Source organism: Carassius carassius, chromosome 6, assembly GCF_963082965.1.
Source record: "Carassius carassius chromosome 6, fCarCar2.1, whole genome shotgun sequence".
Classification (NCBI taxonomy): domain Eukaryota; kingdom Metazoa; phylum Chordata; class Actinopteri; order Cypriniformes; family Cyprinidae; genus Carassius; species Carassius carassius.
Genome location: NC_081760.1, coordinates 1,224,841 through 1,250,109, shown reverse-complemented (window position 1 = coordinate 1,250,109; position 25,269 = coordinate 1,224,841). Strand labels below are relative to the sequence as shown.

General features: G+C 37.8%; 2 protein-coding genes across 2 annotated transcripts in view; one reads left to right on the top strand and one right to left on the bottom strand.

Moving 5' to 3' along the window:
• LOC132142168 (lipopolysaccharide-responsive and beige-like anchor protein) overlaps positions 1–25,269 on the bottom strand; it is a 204,301-nt gene that overhangs the window by 55,562 nt on the left and 123,470 nt on the right. The window contains exons 37-39 of the mRNA XM_059551824.1: positions 22,566–22,690; positions 15,371–15,511; positions 13,568–13,704 (exon numbers count right to left, since the gene is read on the bottom strand). Of these exons, the coding sequence (XP_059407807.1) occupies positions 13,568–13,704; positions 15,371–15,511; positions 22,566–22,690 (403 nt within the window). The remainder of the gene's footprint in view (positions 1–13,567; positions 13,705–15,370; positions 15,512–22,565; positions 22,691–25,269) is intronic.
• Positions 10,696–12,516, top strand: LOC132141794 (protein mab-21-like 2). The gene has a single exon (XM_059551457.1). The coding sequence runs from the start codon at positions 11,012–11,014 to the stop codon at positions 12,089–12,091; it is 1,080 nt and encodes a 359-aa protein (XP_059407440.1). The 5' UTR covers positions 10,696–11,011; the 3' UTR covers positions 12,092–12,516.

The window sequence follows — 25,269 nt, the reverse complement described above, 5'->3', positions numbered from 1 at the left end:
ATTTTATCTCTAGTTTGTTGTTTAAAACATAGAAGATAATGAAACTGTCACTAGTAGCTAAAATACTTCTTTTTTTTTTTTTTTTGAGGTTGTGGGCAATTGTAATACTTGTTATATTGAATGTTTTTTAATATATAAAGTAAATTATTTTATCAATCTATCTTGTTGAATACTGTTCTTGACTCATAAGAACAGTAAGTATCTTCTCCTCACAGACGCTGGATTTATTTGACCAAAAAAAAAAAAAAAAACAGTAATATATATATATATATATATATATATATAAAACTTTTTTCTATTTTAATAGATTTTAAAGTTTTATTTATTCCTGTGAAGACAAAACTGAATTTTTTGCAGTATTTGCACAAATCACACGATCCTTCAGAAATTGTTCTAATATGCAGATTTGATGCATTTATTATTAAATATCAATGTGAAAACAGATGGGCTGCTTATTATTTTTGCAAAGATAAGAGGTTTAGGTTGCTTTGAACATTTATTTGAAACAGAAATGGTTTGTAACATTAGAAATGCCTTTATTTTCATTCTTAAAAAATATATAAATCTTACGGATCCCAAACCTTTTCAAGTTGATCATTCTTTCGAAACAGTGTCAGTAAAATACAGCTCCAATTAACCTTATCTTAAGGAATTTCAAAGTACTTTTTACTTGTAGTAAATTACAAAATTTAGCGTTAAAAATTATTTATTTTTTTATTCCAAAGGCCTGAGTTTCAAAGCAGATATAAGTTTCCACCACTCCTCTGGAGCCAATCAGTCCAGATTTTTTGAGGTCTGATCAAGAAAATGTCAAACAACTCATTGCTGTTTTCAGGCTTGTATTTGACGAAATGTATTCGACACAAATGTGCCCCTATGATGAGAGCTGAGAATCATGGGACTGTACAAGCACATGATCTCTCATTCAAAACATAAAACAAAGCTGCTCACATGATTTCACCAGAAACAATACAAATATATCAAAAGATTATCTTCAACACACTGTAAAATCAAAGTGCAATCGCAAATATTCGAGAGTATAAATTCCATGTCATCCTTTGACATTCAGTAAATCCCCAAGTCAACTCAGAGAAGCAAAGTAATAGCAAACTGACAATATTACAATGTCCTTGATGTGTTACAATAGTAAATCAGCTCAAGGGAGAACAAAAACAAACTATAACATCTGCAGTCAGCTGCTACAGACCGAGAGGAAAAACACAGAGCATTTAACCAATAGAAGTTCCTTTGTTCCTCAACACTATGTTTGCCAACAAGTTAGCCTTTTAACTTGCTGAGAGAGAGAGAGAGAGAGAGAGAGGGGAAATCTTGTGTGGATTTAGAAAAATGTCAAGAGCTCTGGGGTTAATTGGAGGAGAAGTGAATCCTTTAGTGCACTTTACTCATTAAACATTTGGCCTTTATGTAGAGGCTTGTGGGGGGTGATGGGAAGGACACACTGTGGGGCTCCAGTAAGATGAAATTTAACACCCGTTTAATGGTTGAAATGGACAAATGAGGGTGTTTTTGGCTCGTAAAATCTTAAAGTCTATGGCTGAAGTGATGAATCACTTCAAATGGCTGCTTTGGGTTCAACAGCTTCAATTAGGCCAATGTGTCAAATTCATATTAGTATGTTTTATATATTAGTATATTAGTATGTCTGCTTTCAAGTAAGATGGTGGAATAATGACAAACAAACAAAGGCATTTGGGAGGTAGATATGGCATATTTTGAGCAATTGATGGAGAAATATGATCAAGAGGAGAAGGACTGAATCCCTCCTCCTCCTTCTCTGACTGACATCAATTGAAATACTTTCTCCATCCTAAGAGATTTAAAGCCCTTTAACCCCAGGGCAAAGGAGGGCAGGCTGGCTCACTGAAGAAAGACAGGATTAAGGTGACATAAGTGAGAAGAAGAGAAGTGTGAAATTTGGCAGACATTCACAAATCGTCTGGTCTGCTCCAAGTGCTGGTACTGAAGAGCGGCTGTGTTGAAGAGCTGTTGAGGATGTGCGCTGCTAAAAGACTCTGATTAGTTGTAGAGGGATGTTAGGGAACATGTTGGGAATTTTTGTGAGAATCCATAAGAGGCTACTGCAAACGCTACATTAGTGAGTTGGAAAGTGTTGTGAACTAACATCCTGAACGCGTCTGAGAAGCATGAAGAAAATTATGTCGACAGGCCTTCTCCGAAATCCAAAGCATTTATACGGAGGAGATCCCGCAGCATCGCCCATCAATTTCACTGCGACCCGTTCCTCACTGTGTCTAAGGCAGGATTGAAGAAAAGTGAAGTCCCTCTAATCCTTCTATTGTCCAGGGCCTAATTGGATTTGGAGAAGGAAGGTGGGGTAGAGGGTAAAATATGTGAACCCCCTTTTAGGGTTTTCCATGGCCTGAAAAGGAGGAATCCTCCAGGGATTTAAGGGATTGAAAGGTGACAGAAGCTGGATTATGTTTTTTATGACTGTGTCTTTAAGCAGGTAAACAGGGAAGCCCATTACAGGGGAAAAGTGCAGGCATGGGTTAATGATGGAATAGATGATTCACAAGTATCTGTAAATAAGTTGCTGTAATTTGTTGCTGCGAGACCTTCTGAAGAAACACTTCCTGAACTTTCATACATTGCAACTATGTTATGAAACTAAACACAGAGGCTACACATCAGCAACTTGCTTTCAGTGTTGGTTCCTGGGTTGACAGACAATTTTGAAAACAGTTTTGGGTCTGATTGCACCAAATTTTGTTTAATAGCAAGTTAAAATGTTTGTCATTTCAACATTACATTCTGATATTTATCTCCATGTGAGTTCTAAACTATGGCTTTATTTGGGAAATATTACTAAAACACATAGTTTTTTTTCTGTTCAATGAGAGATTTGAGAATTGAGTATAGATAGACCTTTCAAATCTAAGTTAAGTGAGTTAAGTGAAGTGACATTCGGCCAAGTATGGTGACCCATACTCAGAATTTGTGCTCTGCATTTAACCCATCCGAAGTGCACACACACAGAGCAGTGAACACACACACACACACTGTGAACACACACCCGGAGCAGTGGGCAGCCATTTATGCTGCGGCGCCCGGGGAGCAGTTGGGGGTTCGATGCCTTGCTCAAGGACACCTAAGTCGTGGTATTGAGGGTGGTGAGAGAACTGTACATGCACTCCGCCCACCCACAATTCCTGCCGGCCCAAGACTCGAACCCACAACCCTTCGATTGGGAGTCCGATTCTCTAACCACCAGGCCACTGACTTCCCTGTGATTAGGGTTGCAACAGGTTGCAACAGGGTGGAAACTTTCTGGAAACTTTCCAAAAATCCCTGAATATTCCAACATTTTCCAACATTTACTGGAAATTTTCCACCTTTTTGCATCCCTGACTGTGATACGTCACACAATTAATTGTGATTAAATATTTTACTTGATTGACAGGATAACTGAGGCACAAGTGAAGTGAAGTGAAACAACAAGAAATCAACTAAAACAAACAAATCGGGGAAAATGGAACAAACAATGCGGCATGCCATGTATTATTTCTGGAATGATTTCACAGTCACATAAACTACCACGTTGACATTTAACATGTCATTAAATGTGGAAAGTAAAACAAGGTTCAAGTAAAGTCAACTCGGCTGTTCCATGTCAATCCATTCACTGCTCTGTGGAAAAACAGAAAGTTCAATTTCCACACGACTCAGAGAAGCCAAGAAGCCCACGACAAGATTATTTCCCATTTGTCTTTATAGTGCCATGCTACTAATAATTCAGACTCATTTACACTGCTGGTAAAGTGGATCAGATGATGCTAGAACGAACTGTCACCTAAAAGAATCTGTCATGGACGGCTGGCCTTATTGGGTCCCTATGGAGAGGCTATTTCAACCAGACGGGATGCATCATTAACCAAGAAAGAGGAGGTGGCAAGACTGGAATTCAAGAGTTCTGGATCTTCAGAAAAAGAAGAAAGGAAAACCAAATGTATGGTACTTAGTAATCAACCTTATTTCCTGTAAACCTAGACAGGTATATTATAGTTAGGGAAAGTAACAAACACCAAAAATGACTGCACAATTGATGACAAAAAATGTGAATCTAATCTCAGACAAACACGCTCACTCTGGCATCCACAAAGAGTCTCATCCATCTGGCCAGCAGCATATGCTGTGACGTGTGTCAGTGACTGCTCTGCTGAGAAAACGATGGAGAGCAGATCAATCAGGGGACAGGGAGGCACCAAACCTTCACCCTGTCAGCAGAGGAAGATGGAGCAGCTAGACTCAGGTGCAGGAAACCCACCTTCTGTCTGGAGAAACAGGGCCACTGATAATGGGCTCATATTGTATGATAAACACAATCTGCTGGTACTTGTGCTCAGTTAGTCTGATGGTGCTCTAAAACAATCCATGCTTTTGGTTGGGTTATGTGTTTTAAGTCTGATTGGTTGCATTCTTTATCTCTCAATACGGGTTCACAAGTCTCCATATCAAGTCTCAAGTCTCTGGTCAAGAGCCAAGTCAAGTCTATGGACTTTCAAGACCGGCCGGTTGCATAAACATAGCAACTCTTAGCAGTTAGCCAAGAGACAATCAGTCTAATTTTTCTGATTAAAATTGGGCCAATCTACGCTTTTGTGACTGACTTTAAACAGTTATGATCAGTCTAGAAGAAAGCACATTAGATGGCTAACTTTTTAAGACTAGTCTAAGCAGTTTATTCAACCGGCCCCCAGATCTAAGTCAAGTCTTTGGTAACAAATTAGTTCTCAAATCTATTGTGTCATGCTGCAGTTTATGTAGTAAATTGATTTCACTCTGACTTGAAATACACACACACACTACGGCTGAAAAGTTTGAGGTTGGTAACATTTCTTTTTTATGTTTTTGCAAGAAGTTTGTTATGCTCACCAAGGCTAGTAAATAGTAATATATTCTGACGTTTCTTAACGTTAACCGAAACTTTTATTTACTGCGAGCATCGTCCGTGCTTTAGTATGTTTGCCAAGTTACATTAGTAAACAGTGTGCAGCACCATCAGCACAATCATAGCGCCTTATGTGTGATATCAAATGCTTCCTCAGATTGATAGCATTTGACCTGAGCATTGTGAATCACGTATATGAATGACAGGCATCGCATCAGATAAATAAGGGTAACATCTAGTAGAGAAGAGTAATGATAAGATTCACGTTAATCAGATCTTGTTTTAAATGTGTGCTGAAATAAATACCAGAAAAGATTGATTTGCGGCTTTTGAGAAACAATATCGAATCGACGTCATTTAAAAAAATGATTAATCGAAATACCTTTTTTTTCCAGCACTAGTGTGTGTGTGGGTGTAATAAAATAAAAAAATTTTTTGGATTCTTTGATGAATTGAATGTTCAAAAGACCAGTATTTGTTTGAAAGATTAACCTTTTGTAACATTATAAATGTCTGTAAATTTAAGGTAAATTGACTGTAAATAACATCTTAATTTGTGGTCTGAAGATGAACGAAGGATGAACGATTCCTGACCTTCACCAGCAGCTCTAGAGTAGCACAATACATCTCTCTGAAACATTTCTTTAGAATGATGTCCGGCCCAGATCATAAAAATGTCACTGGGGAAAGAAGGTCACAATAGAAACAGACTATAAATTCAATGAAGGATGCAAGTTGGAAGCGTGAGGGCAGCTCTCCTTGACTTCGAGACACTTTTGTCACAAATCTGTTTCTTCCCTGCTCTCAGCATTCAATTACCATTGCTTCATCGTTAGACAAGTGACCTGCTTCAGACCAGATGACTTCATCTCAGGAGTAACCTGAGTGCCAGCGAGTGGGACCTTTTTCATTCATCTCCACTGGGTTAGGTTTAGTGCTTTGTACAATTTTTATTCTTAAACTTTGGTCAATTAGACATAACTTAAGTATTGAAGAAAGGCCACAGTACGTTTCAGATTCTGACAAATGTGCTTTGAGTGTTAGACAATCTGGAGCACAAACGCAGTCTTAAGTCTCTGGGTATATTTGTAGCAATAGCCAAAAACAGTCAAAATTACAGATTTTTTTTTCTAATGCCAAAATTCATTAGGATAATAAGTAAAGATCATGTTCCATGAAGATATTTTGAAAATTTCCTACCATAAATATATCAAAACGTATTTTATTGATTAGTAATTTGCCTTTTTTAAGAACTTCATTTGAACAACTTTAAAGATGATTTTCTCAGTATTTAGATTTTTTTGCACCCTCACATTAAAGATTTTCAAATACAGTAGTTGTATCTCAGCCAAATATTGTCCTATCATAACAAACCATACATTAATGGAAATATTATTTATTCAGCTTTCAGCTAATGTATATATCGCAATTTTGAAATATTGACACTTAAGACTGCTTTTATAAATGCTGATATGAGCACATATGCTCTCCTCCTGCTCACTGATAGTGACAGAGCTGCTGTAGTTTGCCATTTGCCTCTTCACAAACTACTTATGCCTAACTGAAAAATCAATGAAATCTTCGGACAACCTGCCACTGATCAGCAGTAGTTGAAGAATGAGGATGGTGTGAGACCCTGTGTGTGTGTGTGTGATGAGCCACTCCGGGATGTTTGCACGACAAGCGTAACAACACTTTCCTCGTGTAACATCCCTCCCTTCTCTCCTCCTACACAATTAGGTGTGAACAGCGCTTGTCCTTCAGATGACACTCGACTGCCTTTAGAGAAACGCAGTGGACGAAACTGGGAGGATGTTTTATATTAAGCAAACGTGTGTTAAGTCAAGGAGTAAACAATTAAATCGTCTTGGCATTTCACAAAAAAAAAATAATAATAATAATGGAAATGGCCACAAAAAGTATTTGGATTGTCAAAATATATGCGTAAACACACTTCACATGAAGGAATGAAGAATAAAACTTAATATCAAACCAACTAGTCTCAAGGTTGATTTATATATATATATATATATAACTAATATAAAAAAATTGTATATAAAATAATGAATACAAAATTAATTGTATCAACAGCTTGATTAATGAACCAGATATAATCACAGCAGGCTCTCTTTTTTACTTATTATTAATATTTTATCTATTTATTTATAATAACTATTTATAATAACTGCTATTTGAAAGAGGATAACTAGACTAATGACAACTATAAATGTCAAAAATGTTTGAGAGCAGCACAACAATATAACACTGAGAGCAGTGGAGAAGCATGAGCACAACATAGAGGTGTCTGATCAGGGAAATCCTAAAAAAGATCAAATGCAGCGGGCGAATGTGAGGGACGCAGAGAGACACCCATCTGCTCTATGACTTCACCAGATCTCTCTGGCAGATGCAGAAAGGCCTGCCAAGCAATTAGTACCACTGGTTGAGTTGTTTGGGGCCGTCTCCTAGGGGCAAATGCAGCTGGGGCCGTCTGTGTGTGTGTGTGTGTGTGTGTGTGTGTGTGTGTGTGTGTGTGTGTGTGTGTGTGTGTGTGTGTGTGTGTGTGAAATTTTGGTAAGACGGTGCACCTTCTTTGAAAAAGACTACAGGCTAAAAGCATCTGTAATTGACATTCTGCTCCTTGACATGGAAGAGCGAAACATGCAAACTTCAGCTGAGACAGAAGAAAAACTGCTGCTGGAGGACATTGTAGTCGTGCTTTTATTATCTAAGGATGTTTTTACGCTTTACAGCACAAGGATATTCCATCTGTAGGGATGCACCAGACGTAATTAAGAACTTTAAAATACTACCAAACAACAAATACAGTAAAACACAACAGGGTTCAAACCCAGAACAAATCGGTTCATAATCCATCAAGCATTTCCAACAGTGAGCATCTGACAAAGCATGATGGGAATGAACGTTTCTTATCTGCCACCTCAACATTTTTCATGTTTAAATATGCTTTACTGAAAACCCCAAAGAAGCTTGTCTTTACTTTTAGTTTTGACTGTGCTCCTGAAGTTACCCGGATCACTGTTTTTCTTTTTTCTTTGATCAGCCAACACTATCTGATTCTTTTTTTAACTAGGTCAGATGACCTGGAAATCATGTAGAGATGCAAGGAATGAAAGAGAGAGAGAGAGAGAGAGAGAGAGAGAGAGAGAGAGAGAGAGAGAGAGAATTATCAGACACTGTCATGCGTTGCAGAGAGGATCATAGTAGAGTCATCAGATCAAAGACCAAGTCTCCAGATAATACGATGTTTAAAAAAAAAAAAAAAAAGAGGGGGGGGGGGGGGGGGGGCGGCAGCACAAAATCATTTGTTGGATCTTATTTAAATGCTATCATTAGGTTCAAGAAGACTCTTTTGGGACTTTAGTGTTATAAGAATTACTTGCCGAGATGTCATGATTCAAAGCCTGCATTATACTGTAACTTTATATTTTAAAAATTCAAAGGAAGAAAGGAAAGTTGAATTATACTAATAGAAAGGATCATTTAATATTTGGTTAGCATTTAATAAATATTTAGTTAAATTAAACATAATTGGATATTAAGAACAAATAGCGAGGCTATAAAAATATTATAAAATAAAAATGTGAAATTTGATGTTTGTCACTGTATTTTCAAAATGACAGGCATATGCTGTAACTGTTTACAATTTTACTTGTCCTAAACTTATATATAAATATAAAAACTTAGATAAATCCAAAAATAACGGTAATTAAAAGATTAACTGATTCATTTGCTTAATTATTGCAAATTTATTCAAGCTTGTAACAATTAACTTGATTTCAAACAGTTTGATGTGGTGTGTTTAAATGGGCCAGGGTTAGATGCACCAAATGCACCAAGTTTTTATTTCATTATTACTATAACGCATCTATGGAACAGTAATGTTTTACTGCTTTATTCATTTCTGTAAGCTGTGAGCACTGTCAAGAATAGAAAAGGCTGGGTAAAAGTGTGTAAATCTAAATTCAACTTAGATTAAATGAATATTCAGTGCTGAAATTTAAGTATTAATATTTTCGAGAAAAAGTTTCAGGTTACAAAAAAAATCCACAATATTAGAGCAACACACGATTCATTTAACGTGTAGCTTTCAACAATTAACTTAAATCACGTCATCTCTTAACCAATTCAGAACAAAGTCATGTATAAAAAGACAAAGCATAAGATGACCTGCAAAATACCTGTTGGACGCTCTTTTTCTTTTTCAAAACAAACGTCTTATTTTTAGAACTTAAATGAAAATGAAATATTAATTAAAATGCATTCCAATAACATGTCGGTATAAATATTTAAATTAAATAAAACACCGTAAAGTTTATTAAACGAAAGACATTCGCTCAATGTGATTCTAACAAGCAAGCGATAAATAAAACGCCCTGCGCGCTCTCAGATGGGCTTAACAACACAAACCCTGACATTCGTTTCTCTCGCTGTAAAACACACTGAGTCGCCACGGATCGATGCTCGGAATGGCCTTGTTTAGCGCAACGCATCCTACAGCACATATCTGCAGAGCTTCTGACAGTAACACAACTGTGATGAGAGCTGAACTCATATACAGTTCAAGTCTGGCTTGATAACAGATTTCAATTACCACGCCGAACAATCTCTCTCTCCTCTCTACATTATTCATCTATACGCTGCCGATTCTCCAGTCAGCAACGATGGGAGAAAAAAAAAAAGCACACATACACAAAAAGGAAAAGTAAATTACGCGCACCAAAAGACTACAAACAAAAACTAACGAAGTAAACATTACAAACACATTTTTTTTCTTTAAGTAAAATGAAAGAACGTGTACGAATTCAGCTGTATCTGTAAAAAAATGTCAGGTCAACTTTATTTTTATGCGCTTTATATTATACAAAGAAATTATAATATATTAAGTGCATGCAGAAGTTAAATCCTGGATATCTTCTGTAAATAACACATGTGCAGGTCGCTCATACATCAGCACTGGAGCGATTCTAAACCCATGCCATCTAATTACAATAAAACCCAATAATATCAGTCTCTAAAAACGTTTCATAACGTTCTTAATTTTCATGACCATAGGCGCTATGAAATAAAAAATAAAACTCTATCTAGTTTTAAACGCTGGCATCTGTAAAGCCTTTGATTGCGTTGCAATTTAAGTACACACAGACTGAAGAATCAGAAAACAGATCGACCAATCTGGATCAACATGTTTTTGGTATTATCACGAATTTATAGAAGCAACATCTCCACTAGCATGCGACCATAAGCGCGCGCAATACACACACACACACGTTTGATACATTTAATCAGTATCCATCTTTTTGATTATAAAAAGAAGTTGCGGTGGACGGATGCAACACTTTACAGTGACAAAAATACAAATCAAATGTTTAATACAAATCAATTAGCATCGAGTTTTTAAAGACCATAATTTGGTTCTGTGTAAAAATACATAAAACACACCTAACACATGCATTCAAAAATTTTAGCTTATGATTTTTTATTTCACACATTGAAATAACAAGCTCCCAACATGTCATATCGTTTTAATGTAGGTTCAATTAAGTAAAGGCTCATGGGTTAAATGTGTGCTGTTAATGCCGTCTGCATCTGGATGTTCGGGAGGAGAGAGTCTCTTCAGCGATTGGCCAACTGGAGTGACAGCTCCCACTCTGATTGGCCGGGAACCGATGCCCGTCCCCTTTTCGCTCCAGCTAGAGGACCATTCATAAACTAAACAATTCCAACACTCACGGAGTCTGAACAACTGAACACTGGCGCACAGTTTTCACGCGCAAACACAAGTGAGAGATGATGACATGACGCACGGAGATTTATCCTGCAGCTGATACTGGCTTAAATCCTTTTCAAGTCGAGTTGTTAAAGTCGCAGTGCGGTGCATCCATCCGTTTCCTGGTCCAAACTTGACGTCTATCCGCTGTGGGCGCAAACTCCATCACTTTTTTTTCTCTTCTTCTTCTTTCTCTTTGCTGGGAGTTGTGCCTCTGGCTTCATCGGTAAGCGTTGGATCCATCGGCGTACTGCGAAACTCCGGTCTACAGTCCGGATCTGTGCCCCAATATGATTGCAACGCAAGCAAAGCTGGTTTACCAGCTCAATAAATATTACAACGAAAGAAGCCAGGCGCGCAAAGCGGCCATCGCCAAAACCATTCGAGAGGTGTGTAAGGTGGTGTCGGACGTGCTGAAGGAGGTGGAGGTCCAGGAGCCCCGCTTCATCAGCTCCCTGAGCGAGATAGACGCGCGCTATGAGGGCATGGAGGTCATCGCACCCAACGAGTTCGAGGTCGTGCTTTACCTGAACCAGATGGGAGTCTTCAACTTCGTGGATGACGGCTCTCTGCCGGGCTGCGCGGTGCTCAAACTCAGCGACGGCCGTAAGAGGAGCATGTCCCTGTGGGTGGAGTTCATCACCGCCTCCGGTTATCTGTCGGCGCGGAAGATCCGCTCCCGCTTCCAGACGCTGGTGGCCCAGGCAGTGGATAAATGCAGCTACCGGGACGTGGTTAAGATGGTAGCGGACACGAGCGAAGTGAAACTGCGCATTCGGGAGAGATACGTGGTGCAAATAACCCCGGCCTTCAAGTGCACGGGTATCTGGCCTAGAAGTGCCGCTCAGTGGCCCATGCCTCACATCCCGTGGCCCGGGCCGAACCGGGTGGCGGAGGTGAAAGCAGAGGGGTTTAACCTCCTCTCTAAAGAGTGCTACTCGTTAACGGGCAAACAGAGCTCGGCGGAGAGCGACGCCTGGGTCTTGCAGTTCACCGAGGCCGAGAACAGGCTTCTGATGTCGGGCTGTAGGAAGAAATGTCTCTCTATTTTAAAGACTCTCCGTGACCGACACATCGAGCTGCCGGGACAGCCGCTCAATAACTACCACATGAAGACCCTGCTGCTGTACGAGTGCGAGAAACACCCGCGGGAGACCGACTGGGACGAGTCGTGCCTCGGCGACCGTCTGAACGGTATTCTGCTGCAGCTCATCTCCTGTCTGCAGTGCCGCCGGTGCCCACATTACTTCTTACCCAATCTAGACCTGTTTCAGGGCAAACCACACTCAGGCCTGGAGACAGCGGCCAAACAGACCTGGAGACTGGCGAGAGAAATCCTCACCAACGCGAAAAGTTTGGATAAACTGTGAGATGCAAAAGGAAGACATTTATTTTATTTCGGAGAATGTTAACGAACGCTTGAGATCGCAACACTGAAAGTGGAGAGAATGTGATCGTGATGGTGCTCTCCGCGTAATGAAACCAAGAACATAATAAGATTAAAATAAAACACGCCGAAGCATTAGCCCAGGCTCAAACGGGACATTGCAGGAGAGAGAAACGAAGGTACATTTTAAACTAAGTGTAATGATATTGTTGCTTTTAACTCTTTTCACAAAGTGAAATTTGTATTTAAATATATGCACAAGATCTTTAATTGCGAATTACAGAATGTAGCGTGCCATGGTCAAATGCTTTCATGATGTGATCAAAAACTGAAACGTGTAATAAAATCATGACACGATGGAATTTAAACTTGGCATTCGTCATTACTCAATTAAAAAACTCCTGACATTAAACGAATTACATCACATAAAATTCATAAATTATTATGCATAGATTTCTTTTTTTGTGATTTGTCTTCGCTATTTAAACAAAAGTATAGCTAAAAGCAATAATAGGACAGTGTGTATTTGTACACTGGCCATTCAGTTTATCTCGTAGAAAACGAAAATACGCGTGGCTTGTTGCTGTTAAATAAAAAAGAAGATTTAGTAAATAGAGACGAGCATTAAAATAAATACTGGCTTATTTTTAAATATAACAGCAATACTTGATCGCGCTTTTGTGAAACAACCAAGACCATTTACACGAAAATATAAAATGTAAACAGCCGATCAGTACTTAATTTCACTGATTAAAAACAATTCAGCATTACAACAACAACAAACATATTTAAACGTGTTCAAATAAACATCCATATGAAAAAGAAATGCTTAGACAATGTTTTGCAACAACAACAACAAAAAAATCTACTACCAAAACTGATATAGCTATATTTAATTCTGACAGAAGTAACCATTTTACTTCACAATTCTGTTACTAAAGTAAAAACAGCCAAATATTATTAATACATAATTTAGGAAAACAACTTTATTGCAAGCATGATATGCCAAGTGCATAGACATAAGAAATTTGACAGTTAAGGAAATATTGAAAGTTGATACTTTGTTCTTCCAAAAGGCAAAACAGAAGTCCTAGTGAATCAAGCATTCTGAAGAATGTAACAAATCAACTCATTCTCTTCTGTGCCTCAATAGTCAGGATTTTCGGTGGAACACATCAGCGGGTGATGGAAAGTTACACTTTAATAGCGTCACCCACATATGTTAAAAACAGTTGAAACACATGCAAGATGCTTTAAGGAAAGAGAAGATGAGCAACAAAAAGCTAGTACTCAAACCTTTTGTGCAAAGGTCGTTATATATTTAAAAACAAAAATACACAAACTGGTGTTGTGAATGCACATTAATACTTTGTTAGTTATACTTCGGCTAGTTGCTCCATTTTTAGTATGCACAGCTTATGGGACAATTGGAGTTATTTTGGATGAGAAACCCTCTTACCTTGGGATCAATGTTCTTAAAACTTGGGTCTTCTTCATCCACCTCAAAGTATAACTCCAGGGCCGTGATGGACAGCGTGCCTTTTACCACTACAGCGGGCGCAACCAACTGTGCACTGGTGCTCAGGTTAACAGGCCCTACGGATCACAGAAGAGCGGTTAGTGTGTGTGTGTGTGTGTGTGTGTGTGCCGCCCCCATCATCTGCTGCCCTTGACTTGGAAACTATTTCAAAGGAGTACAGACTAGAGTATTTACTTGAACACAAACTCAACAAGGACGCATACAGACTTCCTGATAAAACATCTTTAGTTTTAATAAGCTTGAGAGGAAAAGCCCTACATTCATTTGAAGAGAATCAAAGGCTGAAATCAAATCAGCAATCAATAATAAACAAACACTTGACACAATATAAATATATTGCTTTATGCCTAACCTATACTTTATTGCATGGAATTTATTTTTACAAAAATGCCATTGTCAACTAAGTAAAGCCATGTTACCTAACATCATAATATAACAACTTTCTTACTATAACGGTTTCGGAACTAAGCATAATAATAATTAAATTAATTTAAATAAATTAAGATTTGTAAAATGTAAACAAATAATTTAATGTATTTATTGCACAATTAATTAAAAGGTATTATATATTTATATCACAAGCAATTTAATAGTCCTAATCCATAAATAAACGCTTCATCTGTCATAGACACGGTATTGTGAGTCAAAAAGCGCTGAAATCCGCTGTCAATCAGCGCGCATTGATCGCGGTTTTGGGTTTAATCTGTCATCAATCTTAATTTATGCCAGCATGACAATGCTGTAGGGTTGCTCTGGGGAATTTCTGCCTCTCTAAATGCGCAAAGCATCGGCTATGAGCCTGCAAACTGCCGTTGCAGTACATGTTTGATTTCCCCAAGCACCCTTCGATTCACAAACGCATGGCTTGATCAGATAAATTCATCAGCACGAAACACGGCTGAGAAACAACACGGGGTTTTCTCCGCTAAAGCGGAACACGTGTCAATTAGGCTACACCTGAATCAAACAGCTTCCTAAATGTATGATCTTCAACGACGCGGATCTCCACGATAATTTGCACTTTATTAGAGAGAGATTGTCTTTTATTGTAGGACAGACTGCCAGCCCAAATGAGATTAAACATTTAGAAATGCGTTAATGGGGAAGGAACACACACACACACGAGTTAAAAAAAGCATTAAATAAATCGGATTTATGGTCGGCTGAGAGTACACTTTCTTAAAAACATAAATTAATACAAATATCTATATAAATATAACAATTGTGTTTGATTATCATCCTCGCGCATTTTTGGTTTCCCATTCAAACCTACGCTGTTAAAAGCCTAAACAGTCCCGTTTTATACATTTCTATTTTACTTAATCTTTAGAAATAGAGATCCAATTATGAACGCCACATTCAAGCACAATAACTATATTCTAACACAATTAACAATTTTCAGCTTTTAGCAATCAGATTCGAATAAAAGTGTGCTTAGTTGATGAAATGAAAGCAACATTGCGTTTCAAAATATAGTAATGTATATTTAAACTCTATGTGTAAAACGAAACTAATGTATTAGTAGTTTGAAAGCAGACTGCTGTCATGAGTGTTCACTCGGATCACAGGGCGCTAATGAGCGAGGGCCGCCTCGGATAATGATGTGATCCGCTCATTAAGAGCGCGACGCGACAGAGCTGCGCGTCACAGGCGCGTTCCTTGACACGCGCGTGCAGCGGATGAGAGCGATCTGATTTGTCGCTGAAGGCTGCAGTTGTTTACCTGCGAGGTTCTCCAAGTCTTTCTCCTCCAAGGATGAGAGAGTGTCGTCGTCCTCCAAGAGCAGCTCGCTCTCTGAGTTCTGATTCCCCAGCACTGAACTTCTGATGGACTGTTTGCCTTTCAGCACGTCCTCCTCTAGAGCTGCACAAAACCAAACACATCACACTCCTTCAAAACAAAAACTTTAAACGACTGTCAGTTTAATTCTACTCGGGTAAGATGACTGCACAAGAGCTAATAAATAAATACATTTACAAAATGCGCTGGTTGTTATTATACAATACAGCCATATGATTATTATTTTTTTTTTACATACACGTGTTAAGCGTAATACTGTAATGTATTTTTTTCTCTACATGGCCTCGAATCAACAAAACAACAACACATCAAGACTATACTATTAAATTTATTTTTACTTGCATTATTTTAATAGTTTGAATATTTTAAAAACTCATTTACATAATGGCGACAAAAAGAATTGGCAAATAGAAACGAATGCATATTTGAATTTAAAATAAGCCGATCTTTGTGAAAAAGATGTATAGCAAAATTTTTACCAAAACCAGATTTTTATTTAGGATGTTTTTTTGTAATTTGGCAATTTCTTTTACCTGATAATCAGGAATAATAAAAATTTATTTAAAAAGAAAGAAAGAAAGAACATATTCAGCTGACCAAAGTGCATGTCCATAATATACTTTCTGATTCTATTAGTAAAGAAAATCTATAAGCTTGTCTATGGGCTTAAGTTTCATTTATATATTTAAAGTCTAAAAACCTAATAACAGAACATACTTGTTGACATTAAAACTTTTAGAATTGCAATTAAACGGAAACAGACATTATGGTTCATATACCATGACACAAATCAGGAGTCACTGTGCATGACTTGAGGTCCCACAGATTATTTAAGAAAAATGGTAATCTGTAAACATTTACAGAGCACTGCATTCCCCAGTGGTGAGGGGCAAAAGCGTAAACACAGAGGTGATGGGGCTTCTCTCATCAGAGCTACACTGAGTCCAGCCCAGAACCGTGTGGACAGACGGAGAGCAATGTGACCTCTGACCTCTCTCTCCAGATACACCACCTGAGGGGGTTTGAATTTGCACTTGAAGAAAACCCTGAGACAAGTCTTTATAAATTGAGCCTTAAACCATTAGAAAAGCAGAGCAGAGAAATCTCTAGTCATGGAAAGTATGCTGGCGCACTGATATTTAGAAGGCTCTTCCTGTAATTAACTCTCCCCAGAGAATATGTAGTTAGCAGCAGTGAAATTACTACCAGCTTCCTAATACATACCATATGCTTGTGTGCTCACGCCAGACCGACTGGACACAAGGATGTGACAGATATATGGTGTTACTTCTGTGAAGCCAACCTTACTAATATTTATTCCTATTTATTTACTATTGTTTCTGAAGCTAGCTGAGCTGGAGTCATTCCATCCCAGTTTTTTGTGATCTAATAGATGACAAACTGCAGTGAATGTTGGATACACGTAACCTGAAATAACAAAACTCTAGTATATATTATTGCAAATCACAACTCAAGTTGCAAAATGTGAGTGCTGAAACTTTGATCAGAAACATAAGAAGAAGAAAAAATACACACATACAGATAGACAGATAGATACAGATAGACAGACAGATAGATGTATAAGAATAAAGAAAAAAAAAGAAATTAATATAACCATAAGTCACTAAAATAATGTAGCCTACATTTTTTTTTTTTTACCAAATTTTCTTTTCGCTTTAAAATGACATGCATTCATGCATTCTGCACATCCACTAATATTAATAAAACCTGTAATGAGTGCCTTAAACGAGTCAAAAACCCATGCTGTAAGATTATATTCACACATCAGCTCTGCTTAAATAACTCATTCATACCCCTCATTCAGCAAATGTAAATACATGCACTTGCGTTACACTTTTAAACTCTGTTTCCCTTTCCCTTGCAGGTTCAAATGCTCATTTATATGCGACTTCGGAGGTGAAGCAATTAAATTGTCAGAATTAACAAACATGTTTTTAACACAAGTGCAGCCAGGAGTTTAGTCAGTAGGTGTATATTGATCACAGGGACAGAGATATTAGTCTTCAGGTATTTACAGTACTATGTGTTGCCCAACACCAGCCCACACCGATATCAATCCCCAAAAAAGATGGCGCTTTCCAGCCATAAATACACATCTTACTTAACTACCAGCCATCAGCCTTTGGGCTGCACATCGTACCACTGTTTCCTGGCTGGCATGAATGATCGCAATTGTGGATGCCAAAAAGGGACGTTTTAATATGATGTATTTTGAGTGATGAAACACAAATCATTTGCAAGCAAGCATTTCTATATCCATCCAAAAGAAATGCCGTTTCTTTTAAATGCCAGGACGCATCTGTTGTTTAAAGAAATAATAAAGAAATAAATAACTGTGATGCCTGGTACGTCCAAATGTTAATTGTATATATTTCTTCTGCCAACTAAATTCTAAGTATAGAGAAAAGCCACTATATTACCACTGGATAGCCAAAAATGTAACAAAACTGCTCTTACAAAGGAAAAATCCACATGAGAATAATCACTGCCAGATATGACCCTTGTGCTCGGTTTGAAAACTTGAGATCTTGGCCAAGACTTTCATTCCACTTCCGCAACAAATTTAGGGTCAGCAGGAAAGACACAAGCTTTCTATGGAGGAGGGGGTTGATAAACATCAGTGTCATGAGCATCAATTAACTGCTTTCTGTAGTTTGTTCACTTTCCATAATCACATCTTATTTTGAGTTAAGAATCATATACTTTGTTAAAATACGAAATTATTGATTAGATATGCACTTGAGTCATAATTGTGTATGTGTGTGGTGTGTTTATCCTAAACATGTTTTTAGGTAAAGTTACTTGAAATGTTTTTGGTAAATACTTGATGGATTGATTATTTCCTGCGCTGGATGGTCACCAGGGAAGCGTTCGAGAATAATGAAGGGTTTTAAGGCCTCAAAGTTTTAGGTTGCATTTCAAAGAGGATCCTTAAGGAACACTTGAACTTAACCAAGTCTGAAGTTAGCAAAAGAAGAAGTGGAGAATACAGGGCTGCAGCTGCGTATTATGAGCATTAGGGCGGCACATCTGTCTCGGAGGACGCTGGGATTCTGAGCACTTATTGCTGTTAGATTACATTCTTATTGACTTCTGCCACATCGTTCGTTTGTCTTAAGGATCTGTGTCATTCTGAGGGGGTCTAAGCAGTGACATATTGGAGACATTTTTTCTCAGAAATGGCTCTGTTTCCGATGGGTGCAACAGGTTAAGCTGCTCAAACGTATTACTGCACTGAATGAAGTTAAAGCAGAGCTCTGTCTAACATTACGAATAAAAAAAGAGAACTTGTTTACATCTCAGTGCAAGGAGAATGTGTTGAACACAGAAGCAATTGTAAAGACATTAAATGAGGGAAGGAGAGCGAACAAAAGCCAGATGAGTTTAATAACCTCAAGTTCTCTTGTGATAACGCGGTAAAATCCAACCCGGAACGGATAACTCATTATATTGTTATAAATATGTGGAGATTATATGATGCATTTTTCAAATGGGATGACTTATGCAATGAATAAAACATAATGAGAAACAAATATTACGTAATAAATTTTGCACATTTTATTTAAATCAAGTCAACCAAATGGGCTTTTTTAACTCCTCTTCTTATTAAAGTAATTAAAAATGCATTGATTCTTTTGGCATTCTGCAAAAAGTCAACTACATTTGCAACAATATTATGCCTACATATGCATGCGAACTCTTACAGCTTACAAACATATTTTCATGATAGAATTGACAAGTTTTATTTCTTTGGTACACTTTATACTGTTATAGAAGAACGCATTCAAGAATGATAAATAAGATACACTTTTTAAAAGTGTATATGTAATGTGTCTTAAGTTATACGTTGTTTCACTAGTAGATACTGTGTAAAAAAGGAATCGAAATGAATAAACAGTGCTGGAGAGTCACTGACTATAACTAGTGACACACCTATGATTTCTACAAAATAGAAATGATTGAATGATTAAAATCTCTGCATTGAAGTCCTAAAAATATTTAGTTAAAAGTTGCTGATTTAGTCACTTATACACAGTAAAAAACGTTGGGTTGTTTTTTTTAACCCAACCGTTGGGTTGTACATATTGGGTCAATGTGTTGGGTTATCTTAAAATTTGTTGGGTCATTTTTTTTCGTCGTTGGGTTATTTTTAGTTATATCCCAACTGTTGGGTTAAATATGTTTCCTGCTTAACTTTGTTCAAATTTTAACGGTCCAGTCAGCAACTCGCGGACATCAGCGGCAGCCTGCATGATTATGAAAGGTAAGTAACTGTTAATATAATCGTATTATGTATATAACTGTTATAACATTAAGTAATGTGTCTGATACGTTAATTATTCTTTTTTTATACGTTAAAAAAGTTTTAATTCCCTTTAGTCCGTTTGTTTCCCCCAGAGAATCAGATCGATTGTAAATGAATGCTATTCCTGTTTGTTCGCGAGCATTAATACATTAAAAGATTAGCTGCAAAACTTTTCAGACATGTATTACTTAAAGTTAATAAAAATGTGTGGGGAAAATTTGAAAGTTTGACTAAATAATAAGAATTAAGCTAGAAAAGCCGCACGGACCATTTATCGGATCGGACCATTGAATGAAGCTGCTCGAGCGAGCTGAGCTTACAAATCAGTCATGCGACAGACAACAGACTCCGCGAGAATCGTTTGAATGAACCTGCAATTTTCTGAATTTATAAAAGTTCAAAACCCAGACGAAAGAAAAGTGCGCAGTCGTGAGGCAATCCGCTCTTTTAGCGAAAATTTATACCAGTGCCCTAAATTTACATAACGTTAACGTTACTCCTACAACAAACCTTTAAGAGGGGAGCGTGAAAACTGGTTTAGTCTGTCTCTTAGTGCAAATGATAGTGGATCCCCACAAAGACTGTAAAAATTTACACTGAGCTTTTTTTTTTATCGTGCTTTCTCTGTACTTTTGTCATTTAAAGGCCTTCGTGCAGAAATTGTCTTTTAAACCCTTCCTGCCATCTGCACCATACCACACAAATGGAAAAATGGTGTGCACATCATACACGGAAATGAAGCGGACCTTCATTGACATTCAACCTGTAAGTAAAAGCAAAACTTAAAATTACAGTGCCCTGTGTAATCAAGTCACCTTTATATATTTTGTATAAGACACACGTTGTACAATACAAATCGTTCCAAGAAGATATTTTGACAAAAAAAAAAAAGACAGAATTTAAATTTTTGGGTGAATTATCACTTTAACCAATTTAAATTCGCTATAGCTTTTAATTCATTTAAATTCACTAATTTGTAAAGTGAGTGTATCAATGAAATATCATCACAATGCATGTTAACTGAACTTTGTTTTTTATTTTATTTATTTTTTAAGGTTGGCACTAATTAGTGCTGTACTTGATCACGAGACAAGCCAGAATCCACATGTCCTGGTGCTTGGTGACAAGGAAAACTCCTCCCAAGATTTGATTATTTTAAACGGGGAAGCGATGGAACCGAAGACGATACTACAAGCAGTCGATCTGTGTTTCAAACCTTTCTTTGTATATGACATCTACTACCCAAAGCCCTCTGCTCCCATTTGAGAGTTTTTGGAACACACAGTCTTTAATAGTTTCTTCTGCACACTTTCTCCTCCTTAAAAATTTTGTATTTTGTAATCAGTAAAAAACTTTTTTATTTTATTGATCAACAGTAGGTCCAGCAGCTGGTATATTTTTATTATTATTTCTTGATTTTATGATTATTTTTTGTTTTATTATTATATGTTATGTTCATTTTATTTGAAAGTCGTAATATTTGCCAAGTGTGGTAACCCATACTCAGAATTGGTGCTCTGCATTTAGCCCATCCAAGTGCGCACACACACAGCAGTGAGAAGTGAACACACACCCGGAGCAGTGTGCAGCTATAGATCCAGCGCCAGGGAGCAACTGGGGGTTCAGTGCCTTGCTCATGGGCACTTCAGACATGAGTATTGAGGGAGGAAGAGAGCACTGTTCATTCACTCCCTCCACCTACAACTCCTGCCAGCACAGAGACTCGAACTGGCGACCTTCGGGTTACAGGTCCAACTCTCTAACCATTAAGCCACAGCTGTGAACTGAATTTGCATGTTTGTGGGTTTTGATATAAATATGAATTGACACATTTGTACATCTTGAAAATGTCAGTTGTATTTTTACACATTCTTGTACATTTAAATAAAATATATTAAAATATATTTGTAAATGTGTTATTTGCATATTAAAATAAAATCTGTAATTTACAACAAAAGTAGTTTCAAAATATGTTTGTATTAAGTAATTTTTAATAAAAATACTGATGTTAATTAATATAAATGACTAACTCAACTGTTGGGTAACTTTTAACCCAACAGGATTTTAACCCAATGGGTTGGGTTGAAATAACCCATAGATGGGAAGGTGCTATACCAAGCCATAGTTGGGTTACAGGTTGGGTTATTTTTAACCCAACCTTTTTTAGTGTGTACTTTGTGAATACACACACGAGGGTTTAATTTTGATGCTGTCACCCAAAATTACCTTAATTCATTTAAAGTCCCTTATTTGTGAAGCAGAGAAATACTGCTCTAAATTAAATCTCAAGAACTTACATATTTTAAGACATCGCCCCCTTATATAGATGCAACATAGTAATAATGTTAGTAGAATGTAGTGTAGTAGATAAACTACAACAACAATACTCGTTTGGAAAATTAGTTAACATCTCTAAGTGATGAGTAGCTTGCCATTTTTAAACTAGAATCCCCAACACTGATGCACACATATCTAATACATCTATTACGGCTAGCCCTCCCACGAACTTCACAACTCACCTTCAACACCAGCAGCTGACATGCATGAGAGGGAAGGAACACATAATGACAATTTAAGAGCAATTAGTGCTAGTAGAGCTAATGAAGGAAATGCACATTAAAAAATATTATTATCAAAGAGATGACAGAATGTAATGTGATTTAATTTATAAAGGTTTTATGGTGACTTTAGCTTTACCTGTTATAATGGGTAATAGCTCAACAAACTGGGCTGTGTTTTGTGTGTGAAAGAGTGTAAGTGCATGATGTTTTGTGACTATGCATTACCCACCATGCTCTGCTGCAGCTTTGAGCGTGGCCTCAGAGTGTGTGGAACCAAACGGGTTCCTGATGAAGCGCCGACGTCTCCTCAGGTCATCCTCCCAGTAGTCCAGGCGCCAGAACTCTCGCGGTCTGCTGCCGAGAGAGAGAGAGAGAGAGAGAGAGATCCAAATAATACAGAGATCCGCCTTCTTTACTGTGAAAAACTAAAACAATACAAACATACACTCAGAACCAGAAAAGCACAATACACCCAAAACCAACTGACAATAATTGAGAAGTCAGTGAACACAAACCAATTTTGGAATAACTGGAACAATCTGAAAAAACTGAAATAAAAACTGATCATGAAGAATTGGCAATCCAAAATGGAGAAATATGGGAAAGTCATTTCCAAACATTGTTTAATAAAGTACAAACAGACACAAACTGTAAACAAAACCAAACAATCAACCAATTGGGAAAACTAGAATTAGCAATCAAAGATAACCAAAAACCATTAGATTTCCCAATAACTGATAAAGAACTTAAAGGAAAAAATCAAAAACCTCCAACTCAAAAAAGCATCTGGACCTGATGGGAAATTAAATGAAATGATAAAACACACAAGCAGTAAATTTCAATTAGCCATTCTAAAACTATTCAATGTGATTCTAAGTGTCGGTCACTTCCCTGACCTCACCCTACACAACTCACATATCAAATGCCTGCTGTATGCAGATGATCTGGTTCTGCTGTCTCCCACTCAACAAGGTCTACAGCAGAACCTGGACCTGCTGGAACAATACTGCCAGACCTGGGCCCTGACAGTCAACCTGAAGAAAACCAAAATCATGATCTTCCAGAAAAGATCCAGATCCCAGGGAACACAACACACATTTACATTAGGCACTAACCCGATAACACACACATCACACTACAACTACCTGGGTTTGAAAATCACATCCACAGGAAACTTTAATCATGCTGTGAATAAACTGAGAGATAAAGCACGCAGGGCCTTCTACGCCATAAAACGGCAATGTCCTATAGAAATCCCTATTAGAATTTGGCTGAAAATATTAGAATCAGTAATTGAGCCCATTGCACTCTATGGCAGTGAGGTGTGGGGTCCACTGACCAATCCAAATCAAGATTTCACCAAATGGGAAAAACATCTAATTGAGACCCTGCATTAGGGCTGTCAAAATTGCTCAAAAATGACGTTTGAATATTCCCTCTAAAAAAAAAACACGAATATTCGAACTATTCGAACATCTGGTGGCGCATGTTGTCAATGACGCGCATTACGTCAATAACAGGACAAAATAATACAAAGAGACATAACTACTTGTACAGATAGTCTATTTAAGTTTAAAAATATTTGACAACGTATTACCTACACAAAAACAAGGAAATTAACTAATGGTCAAGACTGCAGACCTCACGCTCTCTCACCCTCTCTGCGCATAACGGTTTAAATGAACAAACAAATCTTTCAGTGCTGATCAAGAGTTTTGTGCAAGCAATTTAAGGTCACGGATTCTGTCCCAAATATAGCAGGCTTCATTCAGTGATTGAAACAAATATTATTAATATTAATTGAAGTTTTACAGCATATAGAACTGGCATTGAATGCTCCGAGCGAGCTGTGCTGTGGTAAACATGGAACTTTTCCTTGACATGAAACGATAAATAATCAAACCTCGGATCCATTGCTTTACAGAACTCCCCGAAGCCTGCCCCATCCGCGATACTGATCGGTCTCATGTCCTTACAAATGAACGAAATTAATTTATCCGTTATGGCCTCTTGTCGTGTTGCAGACAATTGGCTTGTGGCGGGCGATGCAAAGTAACGATAAGTGTCAAGACGTGACTGTTTAGCTGGAGTTCCACACATTATGCCATGCTCATTTGGGTGCACATTTTTGAGATGTGACCTCATGGTTGAATGGTATGCTAACTGTATCTTGAATAGCTTGCATACAACTTTATCTCGCGGGTCAACAATTTTACCTCGCTTCCATGAAGACGCGTCAACTTTCAGCAGTGATATTGTGCCAGACAGTGCGACTCCTGTGAGGCTGTGACCTGTCCCTGAACCCTAAGGCGCACTAGCGCGCCCACTCGCAAAGCAGACAGCCACGCCTCTACTACCGCGGGCGTTTTTTCCACATTTTTTTTTTATTCGAATATATATTTGAATTTAGAATATTCGTTGACAGCCCTACCCTGCATGCAGAACTGTGTAAAAATATATTACACGTGCACCGGCATACAACAAATAACGCATGCAGGGCAGAATTAGGCAAATATCCTCTAATCATGAAGATACAAAAAAGGGCAATTAAATTCTGGAAACATCTGAAACTCAGTGACCCCCAATCATATCATTATAAAGCCCTTCAATACCAAGAGATGAGCAAAGAAAGCAGTCCCCTCCCTCAGCTGATCCAGAGCTTCAGTCCTGATGCTTCATTAACATCTACTGATGCTCTGAATCACATCAGAATCAATCAGATTACTGCACAAAACAAACAGAATTACATCACTCACTGCGATGCTATTTGACTCTAAAGAGAGAGTACAGTATGGCAGAGTATCTGTACACAGTGTCAGATCAGAAACTGAGAAGCACGCTGACCAGATACAGACTCAGCGGACACAAGCTGATGATAGAGACGGGAAGACACAGAAAAACATGGCTGCCAGCGGAGCAGAGACTGTGTTCAC

Bases quoted from the DNA above. Each gene is read 5' to 3' on its own strand.
- LOC132141794 (XM_059551457.1), top strand. From the start codon at position 11,012: ATGATTGCAACGCAAGCAAAGCTGGTTTACCAGCTCAATAAATATTAC.